This window comes from Gopherus evgoodei, chromosome 1 (genome assembly GCF_007399415.2).
Source record: "Gopherus evgoodei ecotype Sinaloan lineage chromosome 1, rGopEvg1_v1.p, whole genome shotgun sequence".
Lineage (NCBI taxonomy): Eukaryota > Metazoa > Chordata > Testudines > Testudinidae > Gopherus > Gopherus evgoodei.
Window position 1 is genome coordinate 346,909,636 of NC_044322.1, and position 24,161 is coordinate 346,933,796.

General features: G+C 38.7%; 1 protein-coding gene across 8 annotated transcripts in view; it reads right to left on the reverse strand.

Moving 5' to 3' along the window:
• The window catches only part of CACNA2D1 (calcium voltage-gated channel auxiliary subunit alpha2delta 1), a 689,818-nt gene that overhangs the window by 94,733 nt on the left and 570,924 nt on the right, over positions 1 to 24,161 (reverse strand). For all 8 annotated transcript variants that reach the window (XM_030560557.1, XM_030560387.1, XM_030560113.1 and 5 more), the window contains 3 exons: positions 11,022 to 11,100; positions 5,646 to 5,695; positions 2,283 to 2,372 (listed from right to left, as the gene is read on the reverse strand). In XM_030560557.1, coding sequence (XP_030416417.1) covers positions 2,283 to 2,372; positions 5,646 to 5,695; positions 11,022 to 11,100 — 219 coding nt within the window. The remainder of the gene's footprint in view (positions 1 to 2,282; positions 2,373 to 5,645; positions 5,696 to 11,021; positions 11,101 to 24,161) is intronic.

Below are 24,161 nucleotides of genomic sequence, written 5' to 3' on the forward strand. Positions count from 1 at the left end.
CCTTGGCACTGACAGAGCTAAGCCATATTAAATAAGGAGAAGTGACTGTGACAGTCTTAGCCGGAGGCTAGATTGGGGAAAGCAGGAATAGAAATCACACTGCAGGAGTGAGCTCAGGTGAAGGAAAAGACAGTGGAACTGTTAGGTTATATGGAGAAGGCAGGTGGTGGAGAAGGATCTGGTGGAAAGATAAGGGGTTCTATTTGGAGATGTTCCATTTACACACACAAAACCAAGCAGAAGGAGAAAAGTCAGGGACTGGAGAGGTCAGTTTGGGAATTACCTATATAAAGATGGTGCAGTACATTTAACCTTCAGAGTGGATGAAGTCAAACAGAGAGTATAAACTCTAGAGGGAGGAGAGGATGGAACCCAGAACAGCCTCTTGATGGATGTTAAATGATAGGGGTAAGAGGAGACAGAGGTCACTGCCAGGAGCTATATTATGATAAACATATATAACAAGTGCCCTTATTATTTGAGATGGGCCTGAACTAGACCCCTAAATGTGAACATCCCTAAACACTGGGAGTGGGGTTTCAAAATCTGATCCTGAACCAGATCCAGCATGAACGCAGACCCTCTGCCATGGGCTGAATTAAGACCCTCCACTAGAACAGGCTCAAATATTAGAAGGTTTAAGATCTGGGTCTAGGTCCTCAACCCAGCATGTCCATACTTTATTCAACTCTGTGTAGATTTTCAGGAGCATTAAGGGGATTCCCTAACACATAGTTTTCTGCCATGTTAGATCGGCATCGGATTAGAGGGCAGCTCGCATAATTACCAGATCAGTGGGTTGGGAGTTACCAGAGTGGTTAGATCTTTGGCACTTTATTTTCTAAGCACTGAGCCGCAGACACTAGCCTTGAGCTGAATTTTGCAACTTGGGTCCATCTCTATTTAAGTATATTTATACAGAGAATGTTTGCTTGTTTACATACATGGGCAAAGACATTAAGTAAAAGTTTAGAATGAAAGCTTTTTGTAACCCACTCAAAACATAAACCAATGTAATGGTTATTTGCAGCTATCCCTGTTCTTTTTGTTTAAGTAACCAGATCTCCTCTGACACCCATGTTACAAATTTAGCTTAGAACAGGATATGTACAGAACATATGAACTTTCCTCATAACATCCTTTATACTTCCAGTAAGTACCTCAACAGCAACCAAGAGAATGTGGTCAATGAACTTCTGGTTATTAAAACTGCAATGATACAACATTGTTTCCTCTATGTCACACACTGTTCCATGATGGACTGATAAAAAAATAGATATTTTAAGGAAATGCAGGCAGGAAGAAGTGGATATTGACATGACTCTAGATGACCATGTGAACTTGGATAAATATGTGATTTCAGATGATCATTTTACAGTAATTTCTGCATGATTAAAAGTATGTACAGAAGTTTATCTACTTCAGAAGTTCTGACTGCTGCTAATAATACTTAGCTTTTCATAGTTTCCTGCATATGTTTGTTTTAAAAGACCCAAATGATAAGCCAGCAGTGTGGAAAGTGCTGATTATGCCCTTTTGGTTGTTTCCTCCATCACATACAATAGTCAACTAAACAAGCAGTTGGCTGAGACAGTGGGCAATTGCAACAACCACGTACTTCTGGAGTCCAAATCCTGTTCACATGCCATATGAAAATGAGTTGGCTGGTTTTCAGTTTATTTTCCCAACTGTGCATTTTTTTCACAGAACAAGGTCTCCAGACAATTTAGCACAAATGATGGTCTCTGCTGAGCAGAGCCCCATAACTGGAAAACAATATTTTTCATTTGTTTGTTTTATGTCCGCAGTGAGCTGCATTTAGAGATGAGTGTGCGGGAGGTATTTCTGGAATAAATCACGTCTATCCATGTCATTATACTAGATGAAAATGATAAAGATAGCAAGGGCAGAAAATGTCCAGCTAGGATAGCAAGGACAGAAAATGTCCAGTGGTATAATAGCAGTTCAGAAAGCTGCTTTATGACAACTCAGAAATTTTACATTTTGGGATGGAGGAGTTTGAGTCTTTTGTAGGTGGTGGACAGAAATGGGAGAGCTCTTCATTTTATAAATGTTTTTTCCACATATACAAAATACTCTGCTTTATCCACAATACAGTTCATAAAAAAAAGTGTTGACTTAAATTATGCATTTCAACTGAGCACTGTAAGGTTCTTAGGATTTAAAAGCAATGGATATATTAAACTTATAAGCATGTACACTTCAAAATGCTCTATACTAAAAAGATATTTTTCTTTTTACTACGTAAATATAGCTCATACCAGCGCATCCAAATACACATTGGTCCACTGGACTTGTTTTGCTTTATCTCCAGCTAAAACCATCGGTCTCCCCAAAACGTCCAAATATTCCTGTCAAAAAGAGCAAGAAGCCCATCAGAGGCAAGACATTATCAAATCAACATTCAAAAACAGTGCCAGGAAAAAGACAAAACATATGATAAAAAATAAAGTGAAGTCAGTATAAGGACATGATTTCAACACCAGTAATATAACAGAAAAAAATGTATATTCATTGCTCTCTGAAGTTATACATCAAAGCAGATCACACTTGGGTTTGTGCTACGTATCACATTAGATTCAACAAGGGGTATTCTGAGTCAGCAGCTCCACTGGAACATATATCTATAAAAATGAATTTTAGGTGTAATAGTAATATGACAACAACATTGCAGAACCCTCAGGTGCATGAGGGAACAATGGGGTGTGCTATTTGTTATGATGTATATCATTGGAGAGCAATTACCAATAAGCACCTTCTCCAAAGTTACATGTCAGAACAGATTACCACTACTGAAAAAACCCAATGATGCCTCTAAAATAATTAAAAACAGTAACGACGACTGACTTTCTTCTTGTTTGAAATCTAACAATGTGAACAATAACAATACAGATGAAGATGACACTCCAGCAGTTTGTGAGGCAAAGGCAAAAGGATCCACCTTTGTCTTTTCTCCTAGGCCCTGGAAATTTGCTAACACAGGAAATGGAAGAAAGATATACATGAGCTAGTGAAGGAAAGATATACATTAGCTTCCCTCATTAACGGATGTAGTAGACATTTCAGTGCTTCCTACTGTACTGTGCCGAAAACCAGTTGTTTGTTGTTCGGCGATGCTGCAAACAGAACTCTTTGAGAGAAATCCAATCCACTGTGTCCACTCAGAAACAAATGGCAGATGGTGTATTGGAACTACTTATGATAGATAAATTAGATAGATATACCATATGTAGATCCAGGACTGCTTTATGTGGGTTCACTATGGAACACTACCAATAATTTTCCTTCCCAGCCTAGCAAGTGACCATTGGGAATGTCTTGTAAGGCACTGTCTACAGTTCAAGCTTGCAGGGCTTTCTGACACAGGAGATTTGGTCTTAGACTTTCTTAGTTAGTTGATATAAAATGTGGCAACCTGATTGTCAATTTGAAACAGGACCATCTTTTGAGATACCAGGTCTCTGAAGGTCCTCGGTGTATTCAGGGGTGTCTTTATAGCCATACAACTTACATGCAAATGATCTTCTTGGACAGGCCAAGTGCTTTTAATGTAACCCCCCCACCCCTTCTTCTGTGAGCTTCCTAATCCTACATATGTCTAATACAATTTGAAGGAAGGAATTTGCAAATCCTTTCCTAATTACAGACATTCACTGAAATGCCCCAAGTGAGCATAGCTTGGAGTCCATCCATCATCCAGGAGTAATGTGAAAGTCAGTATAGCTTGACACCACTGACATTTCAGGGTCCACTGAAGTTGTGTGGTATATCAATTATAAATACTGTGGACACCCTCAGACCCAATATCTACAGCATGGTCTTTACTGGTTCCAGCTGGCTCCAGAAAATACTTCCCATCAATTCTACAATATCCAAAATACAATCCTGGGGTAGAACTTTTCAAGTCTAGCAGGGCACCCATGTATTCCAATAGCTTCTGAAGAAAAAGCTGGGACTTTGGATACTTTATTTTGAACCCTAGTGTCTCCGGTGACCTGATGGTTCCAAGGACTCGTGTTTGAATTGCTTCCAATTTTTTGTCTTTGATTAAATAATTGTCCACATAGAAGAAAACTTGTACCCCCATTCTGTGTGGTTTTGAGATTATGATTTCTAAGCACTTTGTAAACACATGTAGCATGGATGCAAGCTCAAAAGACAAGACTCAAAATGGCCTCTTGAATTCTCTGTGTCCAAGCAGCACTCCTGAATGTCTTCATCCATACTTATTCATATATGCTAACATCAGTACTAGGGAAGCAGGATTAAGGCCGTCCAAAAATGGTCCGATACCCCATGGGACATAATGGCATTAGTGCTGACAACTGCACCAAATGCTATGGAGGAGTGGAATGTGGACCTCATCTCAAACACAATCGGTGGTCCTGTGGAGCCAAGAATTCAAGGACACCTACTGGTGTCTAGAGTCTGTATAGATGAAATACAGTAAACATGAATGAATGGTCAGATTGGTTGATATTTCTCACTGTCTTCAGGGGTTGAAGAGCTGGTCTGTTGTTGTCTGTCGTTGCTCTTGAAGTCATCAGTAGTCTTGACTGGATGCTGCTAGAAAGCCAGGGTGAAATCATCTTCAGACAATTAATTGAGTGTGCTACTTTTGATGCAGGCCTGGTTAGGCTCCTAAGCATAGGTGATGCTAAGTATTGTTTCAAGAAGAGTGGAGCTGAGCACTGGACTAGTTTCCTGAAGTACCAAAAGCATCAAAACTTTGACACTGCAGTGAAACTGACACCAAGACCTCCAGCTGCAGTTTTGTAGTCTATTTTGAAAAGACTGGGCAATGCAGATGGTGCTGAGAGTTTTGACATGTAGTGGTGCTCTCAACCCTGAACTGCCTGAGACTGAAGCTTCTTAAGACTCGAGGGGACTTAGGGAAAGTGTGTGAAGAGGGCAAGAAAGTATTTAGGCACTTTATTCAAGACTTGACTGCTCACAGTAACATCTGTAAATAAGTCTCCACAATATTCTGTTAAGGCCATAACTGTCATGTGCCTGTGCATGCACAGACAGTTTAACTACATTGGTGTCAGTTTTTTGGAGCCACTAAGCTGTCTTCTCTCCATAGCTACAACATAAAAAAAGGATGGCGGGAGTGGAACAAGACAAATCCCGCACATTTTTCCAACACAAAGTTTGAGAACCAAAAGATCTAAAGCTTTTTAACACTAAAGAAACCCTGGATGTGAGTCAATTGATTGACATGGTTCTAACAACAGACAGAGCCAGTTCATAAGGATTTATGGCTGGAACTGTGAACACTGGAGTTGTAAATACTGGGGTTGAAACATCAGGTTAACAACTATGTATGTCTTTCTTCCACTGAAGGGTTTTGCTCAGGACACCACCTATTGGAAACAATAGCATTAGAACTTAGAGCTGGCTTTTGCATTCCTTGAGCTGAGATGGGGATCTGATAAGGGATAAATGTTCTATATTGGTTTATGAGTGGACACCTTCAAATTTGTTTCACTCCGCAACTATACCTAAAAAAAGATGTATTTCATTTTACTTATAAGGCAAACCAAAAGTAATTCTTGTACTGTCACAACAGCATTTCTTTGACTTATGACTGTACTTGCAGTTTGCAAACACTATAGACGTACCTGTGTGTTTATTCTTATCGCTCCAATGGAAGGAATTTCATAATAGTAACCTAAAACACATAATGGAAACAATAACATGCTGCTACATTATAATGCCATACTCTTCATCTGAGATCACTTGAAAGAAAAAATTCTATTTCCATATCTCTTTTACTTCCAATAATGATGGAAAGTATCTTAAAAGCATTTGCATGAAAGAACCTCTAAGCCATAATTATTTAATTAGACCACAGCAATCAATGGACATGCAAGTTGTACCATCACCATATGTGCTCCATGCTAGCTATTCCTCAGCAATGACAAGCTGCTTTGTAACCTTTGTTTTTTCCCAGAGGAAGAAATGGAGTTTTCATACATTTCCCCCCTGCATTCACAGCTATTCTGAATAACAAACATATTAAAGAAGTACATTAAAAAGCAGCAACAACAATACAATTATACACTAGATACATGTTTAAATCCAATTAAAATCTACAATGAAGTGAACTCATCCACAGTACAAAAACACTGCTTATTGTGTGATAAGAATGAAAACATCCATTTGACGTATCCTCTCACAAAATATTAGTGACATCCATTTATTTATCATTTGCATTGTTATTATTTATTTGCATTATAACATTGCCAAAGGCCTCAATCACAATCGAGGGCCCTCTGTACAGCTATAAGAAGTCACGATCCCTGCAGACTACAGACTATCACTCACAAGTAATAGGAAGGGTGGGGGCTGATGGAGAAAGGTAACAGTAATAAAGTTAAAGTTCCATGGTCTAACACTGTTTGCCAATTGATTATTCCTAATGATCTGATTGTAAAATAAATAAATAAAACCTCTGCCTGTTTCTGTGCATGTGCAACTTGATAAACCACACTATAAACTGAACAGAGCTATAACATGGTCACTCAGCACCTTAAGCTGGTTGGTCAATACTAAATGAATAGCAAAAGGAATTAGACTGTCATAACGTAGAGACATACACACTATAATAAGCAGAGAGGTTTACACATACACCTACCCCAAGAGGTAAACATACACCTAGATCTCCTATAAAAATAACATAATTATGTTATATTGATCTACTAGGCCATTCATTGTCATAAACAGGTAATTGAGTGGGAAACAACTTGGAAAACAAAAGGAAAATTTGATATTCTTTTGCTATTATCACTAATTGCAGCCAATCTTTCTAAAAAGTCAACAGTGGGGAAAAAATCTCTTAATCGTCTTTTCTTTTTACTGATCATATCTGCCATTGGCCATACCCACTGCTCTTGAGAAGTTTTATCTGCACGATATGTCAAATTCTGAGGGATGCAGAGCAAGCACACTATTCACTAACATCAAATATAATGGATTCCTCTGCACCTTATCTCTCGGTAATCTCCTCCAAAAACATAAATTCAGCTATCAGCTTTATCTGGCTGACTCTCAGATCTACCTCTCTCCAGGGGCGGCTCCAGGCCCCAGAACGCCAAGTGTGTGCTTTGGGCGGCATGCCGCAGGGGGCATGCCTGCGGGAGGTCCACCGGAGCCGCGGGACCGGCGAGCGGCAGAGTGCCCCTTGCAGCATGACGCCTTGCTTGGGGCGACGAAATGTCTAGAGCTGCCCCTACCTCTCTCTCTCCTCCAGAGCGGTCTCTTTTTATCCAAACTAAAATCTCCACCTGTCTGACAGCTCCCTGTGGATATCTAAGTATCAGCTCAAGCTCAACATGGCTAAAAGAGAGCTCCTAAACTTCCTGCACAAACCCTCCCAATTGTCTCCTTTCTCAATCACTATGGACCACAGAATCAGCCTGCATATCTCTCAAGCCTGTATTACAGGCATCATTTCCAATTGTATCTCTCTTTTGGTCCTAACATACAAGCTCTCTGTAAATCTTGCAGTTTCTTTGTGCATAAGCTCTCTAAAATACAGCATCTCCTATCAATCTATTCAACTAAATCTCTCATTTGTCTCATATCTCAATTACTGCAATATCCTTTTTTCAGGTCTTAATAAATGTAATCTTGCCCTGCTCATATTCACTCAAAATGCTGCTGTAAAGATCTTTCTGCTACCCCATCACCACTCTTTTCGAATGTCTCCACTTTCTCTACTACATCAAATATTAGCGGCCTTGTTTTCACTTTCAAGACCCTTCACAACCTGTCCTCAACTGTCTATCATCTCTAACTTACTATCAAAAAGTCAACTCCAGCCTCTGATAGGCCCACGATGCCTGCCTCTATCATCAACTGTTTACATTTTAAACAAGCATCTTTATGCCTGCTCCCACTCTGTCCCCTCCTGCTTGGGACAAATTCCCCTTAAACATCTGCAAAACTAAATCACTCTCCTTCAAATCCCTTAAGTTCTTCTTGGCTATGATACTTACAAAAAATTAGAAAATGGTTAGGCCACTAGTGTGCCGAGACCACAGCCTGTCATGATGACCAATATTATTTCATTGTACTGTCCCATCAGTATACTGTCCTATATCCATCTGTTGTCTCATCTTGTATTTAGATTGTAAGCTCCTTGGGTGGGAACTTTTTGTTCTGTGTTTGTAAAGCACTTAGCACAATGGAGCATAATTAGGACACTTGGAGCTATGATGTTACACATAATAATTGTGCCCATTATCTCTCAGTATTTGGACCTAAACTGGCATACAACTAGAGAAAAGTTGGACGAGACTTTTACTTAAGTGGGAGATAAGGAGACAGTCAGACGATAAACAAATTGCCAGCAACATAAAAATAACAAAGTATTTGGGGGAGGCAAAGGATAAGGGAATCTAAAAGTTCAAAGGTGTAAAGATTAATAGCTCTCTCACCACACAGAAAGTAACCTTATTTTTGATTCTGAGATCAGTTTATCCCAGTAGTTCTTGACTGTGTAACCTACCACATATAAGCTATTGTAAGTTTGGAACTAGAAATTCATATTATTATATGTTCTCCTTATTATCTCTTTATGTGATTTATAATGGATCAGCTTGGTATCTACAATATCTTTCTTTCAATTAGCACTCAGGATTGTCTATGGTGGTAAGATAATTAAAAATAAACGTTTCTGGACAAAATGATGGGTTTTGATCACAATAATATTTTCATCAAAGATATGGATTGCCATATAAAAAACATTGGCTGATAAAATTTTGGTCAAATCTTTAAAAAATGATTTTTTTTTGTTCAAAGTGATGGATGGACATCTTACTCTTCTTTCTCTCTCTCAAAAAAAGCAACAAAACTTTTCCCCACCATTTTTCTAGGGAAAAGGGTTAAAGAAAATACCCTCCTCTCAACTTAAACACACACACAAAAATTTTCACTCCTTTTTTAGAAATGAATTTTTTGTTTAGCTCTATTTCTTAATTTATTTTGATTTATTTGTTTGGAAATAAAAGGAAACACTATGAAATATTTCAGACTGAAATATTTGTTCATTTCATTGGACAACAAATGTTGACAAGTTCTTCTCTTAGAAACAACTTTGCTTAATTTTCTAATCTGTCCTCAATATCAGCTTCTCATCTTCCATCAAAACAAGAACTTTCCAAAACATATACGATTTATGCTACACTATTACTAGAGAAAAGTAAAAATTGTTGATCATAATATTTTCCTGATAAAATATCAAGTTTCAATAAAATTTTCTGATTTTTACAAAAATGTTTGAAATGAAACAATTTGTTTCAAATCAGCATTTGATATAGTGAACATGTCGATAATCAGAAATTTTGAAAATGTTAGTATATCAAAGCAAAATGTTTAATTTCAAATAATAATTTTTAAACAAAATATTTTGTTTTATCAAACCTGTCAAATTGTCCTTTTTTAAAATAAAAAAATATTTAACATTTTGACTTTTCTTCCTTCTTGGGGACAAAAACAAATGCCATATTTTTTAGTGTGCTCTCAATCAATACTTTAACAGATTTCAAGAAAAGTTTAACCTAATTGTGCTTCAAATTTGGTTTCATTTTTTAAAAATATCTTAGTGTTACACACTCCACTGGATTTGGAAATCTCCTCTCCAGAAATGCTCTGTACTAGTATCATTTCTTTAAATGGTTTTACAGAGTGGATTGATCATGGTGGCTTTTGAAGACGTTTAATGTCAGTTTAGCTTCAAAAGTTGTATTCCCAGGTCATAAATTAAGGGTGGATCCAGTTATTATGGCTCACTCTTCTCAGTATTACTGCTTAATTTAAAGCAGACACACTGAAACAGAATGATAAACCTCTCAAGGAACTCAGTTTTAAGACTGAAAAGTAGAGTCAATTGCTCATACACTCCATTTAAAAGTCTTTTGCTATTCACAGAACTAAATGAATATTTCTCTCTCATTCAGATCTACAGACCAAGGCACAGGTTCACAAAAGGCCTTACGCAGCTACCAGCAATTCCTTTCCTCTCCTCCAAATGGAAAGGCTGGGACTAGCTCGGACCTCTCCCCACATCATGAAGTGCCTACGTGCTGATAAGCGGGTCAGCATGGAAGGAGCAGGAATACTGTATCAGGGGCAGGGCACGGGAATGGGGGGCTGAAGCCGCTGGGAATGGGGGAGAAGTTGGAGCAGGTAGCAGTAAAAATCTCTGCCAATTACATCAATATAAATGTAGTTTCTGTCTCAATGAGCTCTTTTAGGGAAAGTGTTGACCTTTAATTCCACAGGCAGGAATTTATGAAATATCTCTACCAGATTTGATGACTCTGCTAACAACTAGCTAGACATTCTGCCACATTTTCTGTGTGTCTTTGCTTGTTTAGAGGCTCAACTTGAAAAAAATATCCCCAGGCAATCAGAAGATTGAGATAACTGTACAAATTTTTACCTCCAACTCAGTTTACCACAGTTGGAGTCTGAATAAATGCATATAGTAAGCTACCAATTGCTACGACTGGTACCAAAAATCTATTCTCATTTTGTTGTCTATTATTCAGCTCAATTCTTTAAATCTGTTGAAGGAAGCTGTGACCTGCACACATTCAGTACCACTTTAATATCTATTGGTAATAAAAACATCTCAGACCTGGATAACTGAGGGTGAGACTTTTCCACAAAAAACATTACCACAAAAATTTCAAATTAAACACATGGCAAAAAGAAGTCTGTTTTGTACAGTACTCTCATTTTCTTAATAATAAACACTGAGACCATTAGTAATAATTCTATAAAATAATATCAATACTAATATTAGAACCCAATGGTCTACTAAAAAACAAAACAAAAAAATCACTAATCAAAACATCAAAATGAATTTGTAAATCAGGCTAAGGTTTTTAAATCTGTAGTCCTGTGTAACACCTACAGAATTGTTTAGATATTTTGGGGGATAATCAAAGCTTTATATAGGTATAAGGTCAGAGATATACACACTGTACCTTTATTTTGGCAGGCCATCCATTGTATGGGTCCTTTGTCATAATTATGTTGACCAACAGAAAATGTGAATACTCGTACCTAAGCAAATTGAAAAGAAGATACACATCATTTTTCTCCATGTCATCAATCAGATGCCACTTTCAGGCAGTGCTACTTGGATGTCTAATTCATTTGAACAGTGTGATAACATTTTAAATTCCAGCACTGCATCCCATACCTTACAATAGCTGCATTAATGTATGTTATATATACACCTTGATGTATTTGATATTTAAATAGTATAAAGACAACTGGGAAGAACACTCATCCATACTCTTAGTACTCTGAGTCGAATACACAGGGTTACTATTTACAAGACATTTAAATACACTTGTTTTGGGGTTTGAATTATCATTTTTGAGCATTTTATTAAATTACCTCACATAATCCTTCTTGAGCACTGTGTTGTCCCCAGGGAGATGTAACATGCATATTTTAGGCAGCAGAAATCAGTGCAATGCAAAATAAGACTTTCCAAGATATTACAGAATTTTGATAAGGACCTTTACTCTGAAAGTGAAACTTACAAATAATACACAGAGTAAAGTTTCATTAGACCCAGACCTGCAAAACTCACACTCACTTCAATTGGAGCTCCATGTGTAAGGACCTGTTCAATTAAGCTCTTAAAAACTCTTCTTTAAAATATACTATTTTGAGGATACAATTTTGTCTTGTTCCATTGGTGCAGCCCACTGACATCCGTATCTGCATACTTGAGAGCAAAATTAGCTACAGAGATGGTCAAAAATTTTCTATCAAGGTATTTTTAAACAGAAAACCCTAATCCTGTTCATAAGACTGAAACACTAGATGAGCAGATAAATTTGTTGTGCAATTATCTGCAGACGTTGATACTGGTAGTTCAGGCTAAGGTGTGTGTGATCTCTGTAGCAGTTCTATAAGGAATTTGGAATGATCTCCCTTGACAATGAACAGAAGAGAAATATATCTGATCTACTGCTCTCCAGGGCTTGTCTCCACTGCCGTAGTCAGTCGATTTAAGTTATGCTTTTCCAGCTGTTTGAACAAGGTAGCTGAAGTCGACGTAGCTTAGGTCGACTTACCGCGGTGTCGTCACTGTGCTGCATTGATGGAAGACACTCTCTACTCAACTTACCTTACTCTTCTCAGAGAGATGGAGTACTGGGGTTGACCAGAGAGTGCTCTGTCATCAATTTAACAGGTCTTCACTAGACCCACTAAATTGACACCGGCTGCATTGATCAAAAGTAGCAAAGAACAACAATTAAAGCAGTTAGGGATTTGTTAATCACAGTTGACTTGGCAAACTGCTGGAGCATTAGAAAAATCATTCTCAGAATTTTTCTTTATCTACTGATTCATCCAGAACCAGGGAAAATGGATACCTGAAAAGATGAGTTAGCAAGTCAAAGTAGAGGAGTAAGAGTCAAAAATCTATGCAAGATGCTGTCACCTTTGCTCATGCTGAGTTATAATGGGACTACTCACATATTAAGGTACTACTCAAAACCAAGACTGGCCCTTAAAGTAGAAAACTAGAGACATATACTATGTTCAGCACTAAGAGACCAATCAGGAGTACCCTCCAAATTGTGTTAAATGGAACAATCCTATTTTCAGGCAACTGAGTATATAGGTGTGTTGTACAGAGGTGCATACCTTGTTTTATCTTTTTTGAATCAGCTGTTATTAACAAACAGCTAATTCTCAGTTTCTTAAACTCTGATGACAATAATTAATTAATTAATTTGATTATTTAGCTGTGCATAGCACTTTGCTTACTAGCATGTGGGAAGACAGGCCCTTGCCTCAAAAAGTTTAAAATCTACATTAGATGGAGGACACAAGATAAAAACAACAACAACAAAAAAAACCCTCCTCGTCATAGTGGGGATAGTAAGGACAGAAAAAAGACAGTGGAGAGAAAGAAGGAGAACTACTGTTATAAGGAGAATGTGGTTTTCCAAAAATCAAAGTAATTTGTTTTGTTTTGCATTTCCCTCCAATTGGACAGGTGCATGCAGGTAAAGGTAAAATGAAGGGTTCTGGCTACTACAGATATTAAAGATTTCAGGCACTCTAGAAGCTGTTGTAAAGGCAGAGGTTAAGAGCCATTATTAAATGCAATAAAAGCAATGCTTTGGTTATAGATGCTAGTCTTCATGTTTTTTTTCTCCAGTGTGCTACTGGAGTAATGTAAAGCAAGAAATAATTATGTGCTTCCTCTAGTACATGATGTACTATAAGTATAATACAAAAGAAATGGGTTGATGTGGGTTATTCAGAAAAGTAGTTACATAACTGGAACACAAATTCACATGCACTTTTGGTATATTAAACAAGGCAGGGCAAATTCTTTATTCACAGTTGAGTTCAATGTAGTTGTATGGTATGATGAGATCGAACTTTGGCTCTATAGGTTTGCTTGCCTTAGTCAGGGCTGGTGCAACCCTTTAGGCAAACTAGGCAGCTGCCTAGGGCGCCTAGCAGTTGGGGGCACCTAAAAGTCCCCTCAGGCAAAGAGGTGGAGTGGAGGTGAGCTGGGTGGAGGGTCGTGTGGGGAGGGCTACCCGCAGTAACGTGGGGGGCGCACAGGGGAACAGCTCCCCGCCCCAGTTTACCTCCACTCTGCCTCCTCCACTGAGCACACAGCCCAGCTCTAAGTCTCCTCCAATCAGCACCGCAGGCCTGGGCAGGGAGGAGAATTAGAGCAGCGCCGGTGTGCTCAGTGAAGGAGGCGGAGCCGAGGTGAGCTGGGGTGGGCTACTCAGGCAGGGTTAGCTTCCGCGGGGGGAGGTCTCCCCAGGCAGGGGTAGCTGCCGTGGCGGGGGGGAGAGGGGGGAAGTCTCCCCAGGCAGGGGTAGCTGCCGTGGCGGGGGGGGAGAGGGGGGAAGTCTCCCCAGGCAGGGGTAGCTGCCGTGGCGGGGGGGAGAGGGGGGAAGTCTCCCCCGGCAGGGGTAGCTGCCGTGGAGGGGGGGAGGAGAGGGAGGAAGTCTCCCCAGGCAGGGGTAGCTGCTGTGGCGGGGGGGGAGAGGGGGGAAGTCTCCCCAGGCAGGGGTAGCTGCCGTGGCAGGGAGGGAGGGGGAAGTCTCCCCCGGCAGGGGTAGCTGCCGTGGCGGGGGGGAGAGGGGGGAAGTCTCCCCAGGCAGGGGTAGCTGCCGTGGTTGGGGGGGAGAGGGGGGAAGTCTCCCCAGGCAGGGGTAGCTGCCGTGGCAGGGGGGGAGAGGGGGGAAGTCTCCCCCGGCAGGGGTAGCTGCCGTGGAGGGGGGGAGGAGAGGGGGGAAGTCTCCCCAGGCAGGGGTAGCTGCCGTGGCGGGGGGGAGAGGGGGGAAGTCTCCCCAGGCAGGGGTAGCTGCCGTGGCGGGGGGGAGAGGGGGGAAGTCTCCCCAGGCAGAGTTAGCTGCCGTGGTTGGGGGGGGAAGTCTTCCCAGATGGGGTTAGCTGCCGTGGGGAGACAGGGGGAGTCTCCCTGGATGGGGTTAGTTGCCATGGGGTGATGGGGGAAGAGGGGTTAGCTGTCACAGTGGGGAGGGTATCTGCTGTGGGGGGGCTCCCCGGGTGGAGGGCTGAGTTAGCTGCCATGGGGGGGATGGGGTTAGCTGGGTGGGGGGTGCAAGGTGGAAGTTTCACCTAGGGCACGAAACTTCCTTGCACTGGCTCTGGCCTTAGTGTAGGTAGGAAACATTTACTCATATTGGCCACAGACCAAAGACCATGGAAGTCAGCAGGAGTCATTCCACAAACTTTTATAGACTTTGTATCAGGCCTGTGTCACTGAGGACAAAGACCCCAAGCTGTAAGCCTATACAGGGTAATAGACCAAAAGATGGCAAATTAAAGGGGAAAGAAATCAAGATCAGCGAGGTAAAGCATGTCCTAGGAAATTACTTTTCACTATTTAATGCAAATAAAAAGACATCTTGTTCACTTTAATTTCTGCTTTTGGTTGTATTTCTTCTATTTAAAGAAGGGAATAATACACTAATTAAACCCATTTTTCTAAATATAAATCTTAAGGCTGCTTTTTTTCCATGCCACGATGCACAAGCCAGAGAAACGCTATACCCTTTGCAGGCTGCCTCAGTTAAAATTCTGAACATATCTTTCCTTATTATTGCTTTATTCTGTGGGTATGCTTCATAACACAGAAAACAGTGGATTACTGTGAAAAGAAATATGAAGGATGTTTTGATTTTGTTATGAACCAGAAGGCACTTATTTCAAGACACTCCTCAAAATATGTGCACGTTAGATTTATGTTGGGAAGAATGTGAGAAAAAGGATGAGATTTTAACTCAGATTATAATAATTATCGGGGTGTGGAAATATCATAGACCGTCTTTCATTAAATCTCTGGTTAGGTCATTTAGACTGCAATAGTGTGTGTATTGATAACTTACTTCCAAAGTACTGTCTTAATTCATCATTAGGTGCCTAACAAGGTACTTAACCATATGCCTAAGTTTAAGCATGCAATTAGTCCCACTGAAGTCAATGGAAGTACACATGTGCTTTAAGTAAGGCACATGTTTAAGTGCATTGGGGACCTGAAGCCGCTTTTCTTCCAGTTTCTTCAAAATAAGCTGTTCCTACCTGTCCTCCTCAGCCTTCCATATACTTTTGCAATCAATACTGATCTCTAAGTCCTAACACTCACGCCAACTTACCTTCAATCTGTAACACTGACTGACAAATTAATTTACAGTCTCATCTAGAAAAGAACAATGGTTTAGTTATCTTTAAAACTCAGTTCACAAAGGACCAGATTCTCAGCTGATCTAAATTGCTGTCACTCCAAAGCATGCAAGTCTCCAGCAGATGATTGTTGATTTACACCTGCTGAGGATTTGGCCCTAAATTATTCTGTTACCTGTTCAGAAAATTTCATTCCAAAGCACTAAGAACAACTTCTTTTCTACCTACATAATATTTCAGTTCACACTGAAAACTCAGAACAAAATTAGGGCCATTAAAGACACTAATCTGGATATTGAGGCAGACAGTCTCCATTGTGTAATTGGGGCCTGATACAATGCCAGCTGAAGTCTTTCCAGTGACTTCAATAGACTTTGGATCAGACCCTCGATAATACTTTATTTTTGCCTAGCGTTTTGTTTTAAATAAGACATAATTGGGTAAACTGACTATTTTTTCCCCAAGACAACAATGGGGAAACAAAATAAAATAAAAATTACTCCTGAACTTCCTTGTAAGTGAGATAATTTTATATCAGTTTTACAGATGGGAAACCTCTAATACAAAGAGAATATCTGGCTTACTTAGTGTTGCATAGACAGTAACTGAAATCGGCATTAATGTGTATACTGAATCAGAATTACTTATATATTAAAATATAGTAGTAAAACACTAGTCTTGAATAAATCTTATGTATAAAAGTGGCTGGAAGACTAATACACTAACTTCACTCAAGTGCACAATAAAGTGTAGACTTTATGGACAGGTAAATGGACATCAGATTCTGATACTCTTAATTTCAATGAGACTATGGCGGAGTAAGGAACTACTCAACATGTGTAAAGGTTTCAAAATCAGGCTCTTGATGTCTCACAGAGTGTGGTCTTAGTTGCACCAGTTAGCAGTTCCTACTGTCAAATCCACAGTATGGGCAGAATAACACTGTTTGATGATGATTATTAATTGTAATTTATATTACTATAGCACTAAGAGGTTCTGACTGAGATCAGGGCCTCATTGTCCTTGATACGCCACATACATATGGCAAGAGACAGTTCCTGGCCTAATAAGCATTCAGTCTAAACAGGCAAAGGACATGGGAGAGAAATTATCATCTCCATTTCACAGGTGGGGAGCTGAGCTGAGCTGAAGAGAAATTAAGTAACTTGTTCAAGGGCACATACTGAGTTTGTAACACAGCCAGAAATTGAACCCAAGCCTTCTGTGTCCCAGTCCAGTGCTTTGACCACAAGATTATTCTTAAAGAAGGCTGCCTGGGACTCAGCTCAGAAAAATTCAAGACAGCTTTCCTAATATAAGTCCTGATAATTAATTTCCTCTGGTTGTTTCAGAATGTCAAAGCTTCTAAAGAGTCAAATTATATTAATTAAGGTTTTTATTAATAAAGAACAAAAATATTTTAACACATCCCTATTCAGTGAAGAGAAAATTGGCACAAGACCACTCAAATGTTTCTGGTCAAGTGACAATAAGAAAGAATGAAATGTGAAGGTTAATATTTGAAGTGCCAATTCACATATATCCCTAAACTCTCTCTTCACTGACAAATTCCTTCAAGTGACTTCCACATCTAAGTGAAAAAGCATTTTTGTCTTTATCCTTCTTTTTAAAAAAATCTGCATTCAATATGAGATATTTTATAGTGCAAAGGCAGAAAATACCATTACATTGTGACCTGAGGAGCAATCTCTATATTAACAATCCTTTACAAATGCAGTTCCATATCTTATTACTGCCACCTTGTGGAACAACTGGGGAACTAACATACAACTACCCATTTTTGAACCTGTCAATGGAAAGTGTATGACATCTCTCTCTGTTTTGAAGTTGGTAGTTCTTTCGCGTGACTAATCTTTTTATTATTATTATTTCAGAAGGATACATAAGAAACACATCTTTTCCTACCAATTAAACATTTACTGTTTTTAGCATGCCACTGGATTTGTAAACATAAAAAATCCTTCCCACCAAAGCATTAGATGCTTTACTTTAAGTCCTTCCATTTGTTGGAATGTTTCGCAATATTATTCATAAGCTCAACCATGTCCAGATCAGATGAAACTGGAAAGACTGAACCACAGACAAGTTTGATGATGGTACTAAAAAGTGATATTCTCACAGTCTATTATTCATCAAAATAGTTTGTAATAAAGGTGGCAGTGAGCAGTCTCAGTGGCTGGTCAGGGCATCAAGCTGCACATCTGAAATATTTGAAGACATCCAGTAAAATATATCACATTAATAAAATGGTTATGATTTTACCTTGCAGTGTTTCCACAAATTTCCCTTGCCCTGTTTAGGTATGCCTTAGTAAAGCTGGGCAACATTTTTCAACCCAAACTTTTTTCAGTGAAAAACAGAGATTCTGCAACATAAAAATTTTGCAAATTCGTGTTTATTTCACTGAATCTGTTCTGGTAAAAAAGGTATTGATTCTTTGATTCAGAATGATTTCTCATTTGATGTTTTCTTTAATTTTATTTGTAAAACATTTTAAAATGCTCAAAATCAAAATGAAATGTTTCATGCAACCCAAAATGAAGTTTGTTTAAAAAACAAACTTTTTGATTTACTGAAAAATTTCAAAATGACTTTTTTTCTGAACTGAAAAATCCATTATTAGCCTTGGCTATATGTGAGACAATTACTATTAATGGACAAAATTCCCAGCTGATATAAATCAATATACCCCCACTGACTTCAATCGCAATTACACTGATATGAACAAGCTGGAGATCTAGCCCTTGAAATCCTCACTCAGTTTGGACTCCATCCCAGATAAGCCCAGACTACTGCTGAAGATAAATTAACAATATCTAGATCTGGCTCACTGATAATAACAATGTAATAAAATATTATTGATAATAAGCACACCATGTCCTCTGTTTGCCAGTCTCTCCTTGTATTTGATCCTTCAATCAGCCGGATTTATCACCTTAAACATTTCCAATTGCAGATCTAAAAAGAGGCTTATTTCATTAAGATTCACTGGAGAATCAAACTGAAGGACAGCGTGGGATAGCAGGGGTAGTTAATTATTTTTTTTCAAGGTCCAAATTTCTTGGTCAAGGTATAGTCAAAGTTCAATCTCCAGAGAAAATACCTTAAAACCCCCAACAATAATGATAATAATAAGTACATAAAAAGATTTTGGGGTCCATTCAAAAGCATCTGGTGGTCTGGATTTGGCCTGCAGTGTGCCTATAGACTACCCTGGGATAGGGGCAGGGTAAAAACTCTGTGTACAATAGTAGGAATGGGAATTCCCAGTGATGTGCAGAAGGGGATTCTTGAGGGCTCTTGAGACACTCATGTTATAATTCACCCACCAAAACTGTAGGTTGGGATGATTTCCCTTCCTCTGATGGAATATGGTCTCAGCAGCACCATATTTAGCCCATCCTACCAGTCAACTACACAGTGGCAGTGATGGAATGACACAGTGTTAAATAAGCACTCTTGAGCTGCCCATATGTTTCCCAAAGTGGAGCCTGAGAACTCCTCAGGAAAGGATGGTCTTGTGGATAAGGAACTGAACTCAAAAGACCTCAATTCAATTCCTGGTTTTGCCATTATTCTCTAAATATAGCTAAATTGTCTCACTCAGGGATGATTTACACCTGTATCTCTCAATATTTCTGAAGAGTAAAGCATTGGCCTGTAGATGGGATCAGATTTCAGAAGCTGCTCATACCTGCCCTACAAACCCACCATCCCCACTTCAAATTATAGAAGCGGAACACTGTTCCATATTATCAGCATATTTTTTTCAGGAACAATGCATAGACATTTTAAAAGTTAACTAATCTAATTTTGTTTACCCAAAGCCTCTTTCCTTGTATATAATTAAGATAAAATATTTCTTTGTTTAAAGCGGAAAACAAGTTAATAGATTTCCCATGTCCCTCTCCTCTATATGAGCACATGCGGTCTGATACTCGAGTTTCATCACAAAATAAAGGGGAATTTTTTTGGGAGCTCCTTGTTATAAAATGGATGAGTATATCAAAACTACTGAAAAAGTAGATGAATTTGTACATCCTCAGTTTTATGTTCCTCTCACTGCAACTGCCTATAACCATACTCAAGTAAAGCTTTCTCCACAGCTTGATGGAGATCTCCACATAGACTAAGAAAAGGGGCCACATCCATGGCAATTCTGGAATAAAGATAGGAGATCTTATGAAATGTTTTGATAGAACAGAATTTGATTACAATGACATTGGAAGTTGGCCAGTTTAGTTAAGGTGATTTTCATTGTTCATACTACAATATTAAGACTTTTCCCTTTTTTTGACCTCATCAATCTCAGGGAAGAACCATTACCTATAAGACTGTCGTTTTATACGGCTGAGGATAGTAGGATAATTTCAATATCCCATTGAATATTATTTTCTTGCTTGCTTCCATCATGGTCCTCCTCCAGCTATTGTGATCAATTCATTTATGAATGCAAATAGACTGCTCTCTGGAAATACTCTACTGTTCTCTTTTGTATCGTTACTCTTTCAGCTTTCCTCTCCCATTACTCTGCTTCTCACAGCATGGAATGTTTGATTGCAATTAAATGTTTCAAATGCCAAAGGGTTGCATTAGAATAGGAGGGGGAAAACACTATATGAAATTCTCATTTCCGAGCAGAGTCTATTTACAGGAAATATTTGCCTCTCTAATTATCAGTTACACAAAGTTCAAGTCTAATTTCACAATGGTCAAATCTCCAAAGATTAATGAAAATGTGACTCCGAGGAAAGGAAAAGCAGTGAGAGAAATGTAAAAGTAAATGGCTTGGTGATGTGGGCAAACGATTAATATCTCACTAGATAGGCAAACATCAGATTTAAAGCTTCTTTTCTTGCTGATACCATATTGCCCATGGATTGTAAAAGTTTCAGAACAGCATCCCATAGGTGAGGGTTCAGAATGAAATTGCAGCCTAAAGTTTGAATGTCCGTCCTTTGTTAGTTTAAATGAAACCCTCGCCATTTTCTTTATAGCATGTGGGATTAATGACGAAGCTCAATCGTTCCATTCACACACACAATAGTATTTTTGCAACACCCCTACTCTTTTTTCCTCTTCTTATTTAACATCCAACTAAGATGACATTACACCCCAATCCACCAACCCGCCTGTTTCCAATCCAATCCAGTCCCCAACATACTCCATTCTTGTTTCCCTTCTTTGACTCCAATGTGCTTTTACCTTTAATCCCTTAAAATGTAGCCTTAGGTGGTTGGCACTTTCTTTAATGGGTTTTCTTTTACAGAGCCCTGATATGAATTCAAGAGCTCTATTAACAGGGAAGATCCAGACTGCCAGAAAATTTGCAGCTTCTGTTAGAGTTTTAAAAATGAACACTTTGGAAGCGGGATTGGGCAGAGGAGTTTGTATTAAGTTGCCTGAAGTGCTTTGCTTTTCCTTTCTATGTTCTATATTAAAATATATGACTTTAATAGTATTTCAATGTCATCATTTTCCAGTTAGTATTTTCGTAAGTATAAAAAGAGAAAATGGAAGTAAGTACTGTATATCAGAGAAGTCTCAAACATATTTTTTTGAGATTGTGCTGAGCACAATTTGACTCCACTTCACTTATAGTTAAAACATTTCCAGTCTTGATACAACTACATCCACTGCTGCTACCCACTGTCAGCAGTTGGTATATTTCCTAGTGTATCTGAAGAATTGAGTCATAAATTCACACATGTAATACAGAATGCTCTTCGCAATTTAAAATAAAGGCAATACTATGCAGGCTAGCTAAAGTTGCTTGTAAAACTATATTTTATTTGTCTAGATTAGGTCAAAGGACAACAAAACTGCATCCAAAATCTCAAGATTCCTTCTAGGCATCCACTACAAGAACAGTTGAAGTTGTGGCATCAACATTACAGATATAGAAATTTAGACTTTATCTATAGTAGAAATGGTTTAGAATAATAAAATGAATCTTGCCACAGGACAGATGGGGACCAGGTAATTCTCACTGTGAGGTTCTTTCCATCCTAAATTATGCATATTTTCAATTACTTTAAGAAAAAATATCTATTGATCTTTGACTATTAGTGGCCTGTGATAGGATGTTAGATGGGGTGTGATCTGAATTGCTACAGAGAATTCTTTCCTGGGTGGTGAGTCTTGCCCACATGCTCAGGGTTTAGCTGATCACCATATTTGAGGTCAGGAAGGAATTTTCCTCCAGGGCAGGTTGACAGAGGCCCGGGGGCAGGGCGGTGGGGTGTTCGCCTTCTTTTGCAGCATGGGGCACGGGTCACTTGCTGGAGGATTTGCTGCACCTTGAAGTCTTTAAACCATGATTTGAGGACTTCAATGGCTTAGACGTAGGTTAGGGGTTTGTTGCAGGAGTGGGTGGGTGAGATTCTGCAGCCTGTGTTGTGCAGGTCAGAACAGATGATCATATTAGTCCATTCTGACCTTAAAGTTTATGAGTCTTTTCATTTTCTGGTAAAGAAGAAATTATACCTTATCCTGCAATCAAAACTCCAATTAACTTAATTATAAGTGTTGCCTGAGGCCTCAATTCTGCAAACACTTTTGTACATGCTCAACTTTACAAGCATGAAAGCTAAGGATCAGGGCCTGATTAATGACAGCAGGATAGGGCCCTATATTTAAATCAAATCTTAGTTGACAAAACATAAATCTTGTTTCAACATGGTGTGATGTGAAGTAGCAGAGGTTTTATCCATCCCCCCAAATGATTCAGGGTTATTTAATGAAAAAGCTGAAAATCCTGTTCAATCTTAACTACCAATAAATTATAATTGATAACATCTCATTTAACTCAGCTTTGAACTTTAATGGAAGAATTGTGTCTGCTACTTTCTCAAATGGTAATTAATGAAGATATTTACTATGGTTCCAGCTATTTTATTTTAAAAAATTACAATAAATATTCTGCAGAGTCTAAGATTGAAACACAAATAACTATTTCTTAATTTTTTCAAATATGCTTTTCACAAAACAGGGGACATGTTCTGGGGAAACTGTGTTTGCTAACAAAATGTGCAGCATGGAAGCATCCCCAGCAAAGATGCAATTGCTACAAACACAGCAGTTAGCAAGCACAATACTTTGTTGTCCACTGATGCTAAAAGGAACCTTTAAAAATAAAAAAAATGCAATTCTTCATAAAAGGTGTTTTCAGCACATATTCCAGATTAATTCTTTGTTCTATGTGGGTGAAATTCATGCCTGTGCAGGGAATCAGTACCAAGACCATGAGCCACACACATCTCACTTAAGCCCTTGAAATAGGCTTAAAAACGTGGATATATAATATTATGTAAATTTAGATACAAGGCTAATGTGAATATGAATTCAAGTAAAATAATTAACTTCAAAACGCTGAACAGAGAATTAGACATAATGAAGATACAGTGGGCCAAATTCAGAAGTAGCACTATTGGTTTCACAGAGCTCTCTGATGATATATAGCAGTTGAGGATATGGACCAGAAACTCCCCATACATGTCCGTCCTTTCCATTTAATGCCAGCATTCTGTAGCTGATCCTAACCTTCATGAACAACAGATTTTCAGTTCACTGTAGTGGATTATTATTTATTATATGCAGCGTTGTTGAAACCATGTTGGTCCCAGTATATTAGGGAGACAAGGGGGGTGAGGTAATATATTTTATTGGACGCTTGTCTCCCTCACTAACAGAAGTTGGTCCAATAAAAAGATATTACCTCACCCACCTTGTGCCTCTATTATTTGTTAAACACAGAATGAAATCCTGGCTCCACTGAATTCAATGGGAATTTTGCTACTGACTTCAATGGTGATCAGGATTTCATCCATACAGCACACTTGGAGTTTATAACACTACATTTGATATGCAGCTTGACCTTTCCTGCGATGTCTTCATTTCTTCTACAGACTTCTTTAAAAAGAAGATTTCAGCTGGGCATAGCACTCTAGTGATGACTCACCAACATTAGTCTGCAGTGCAGGGAGCATTTCCTCTTGTGTATATTGAATATTATAAAATGTCCTTGTGTATTCTACTCTTATGGATTGTGTTTTACTAACTGTTGGTGAAAGACTGTCATGGGTCAAATCTTAAATTATTTTCTGGTCAGTGGTTTGTAGCATTACTGCCAATATATTCCCTATTACTGATTGTTTTTTCTAATTCGCTTTTAATTAGGTCTTTGCCTATAAACCTTGCATGTGTGTCATCTGAATTGCCTGTCTCTTATTTTTCCCTGTTCTATTCCCGAAACTATTCAAATAATTTAGCATGATATCCTGGCTCTACCAAAGTCAATGGCAAATACCATTTCAGTGGAACCAGGATTTGACATTTAAAATATTTATCACTTTCTAAAGTATTATTTTGTTATTTTCTAAATCAGGTAGCCATCTAAC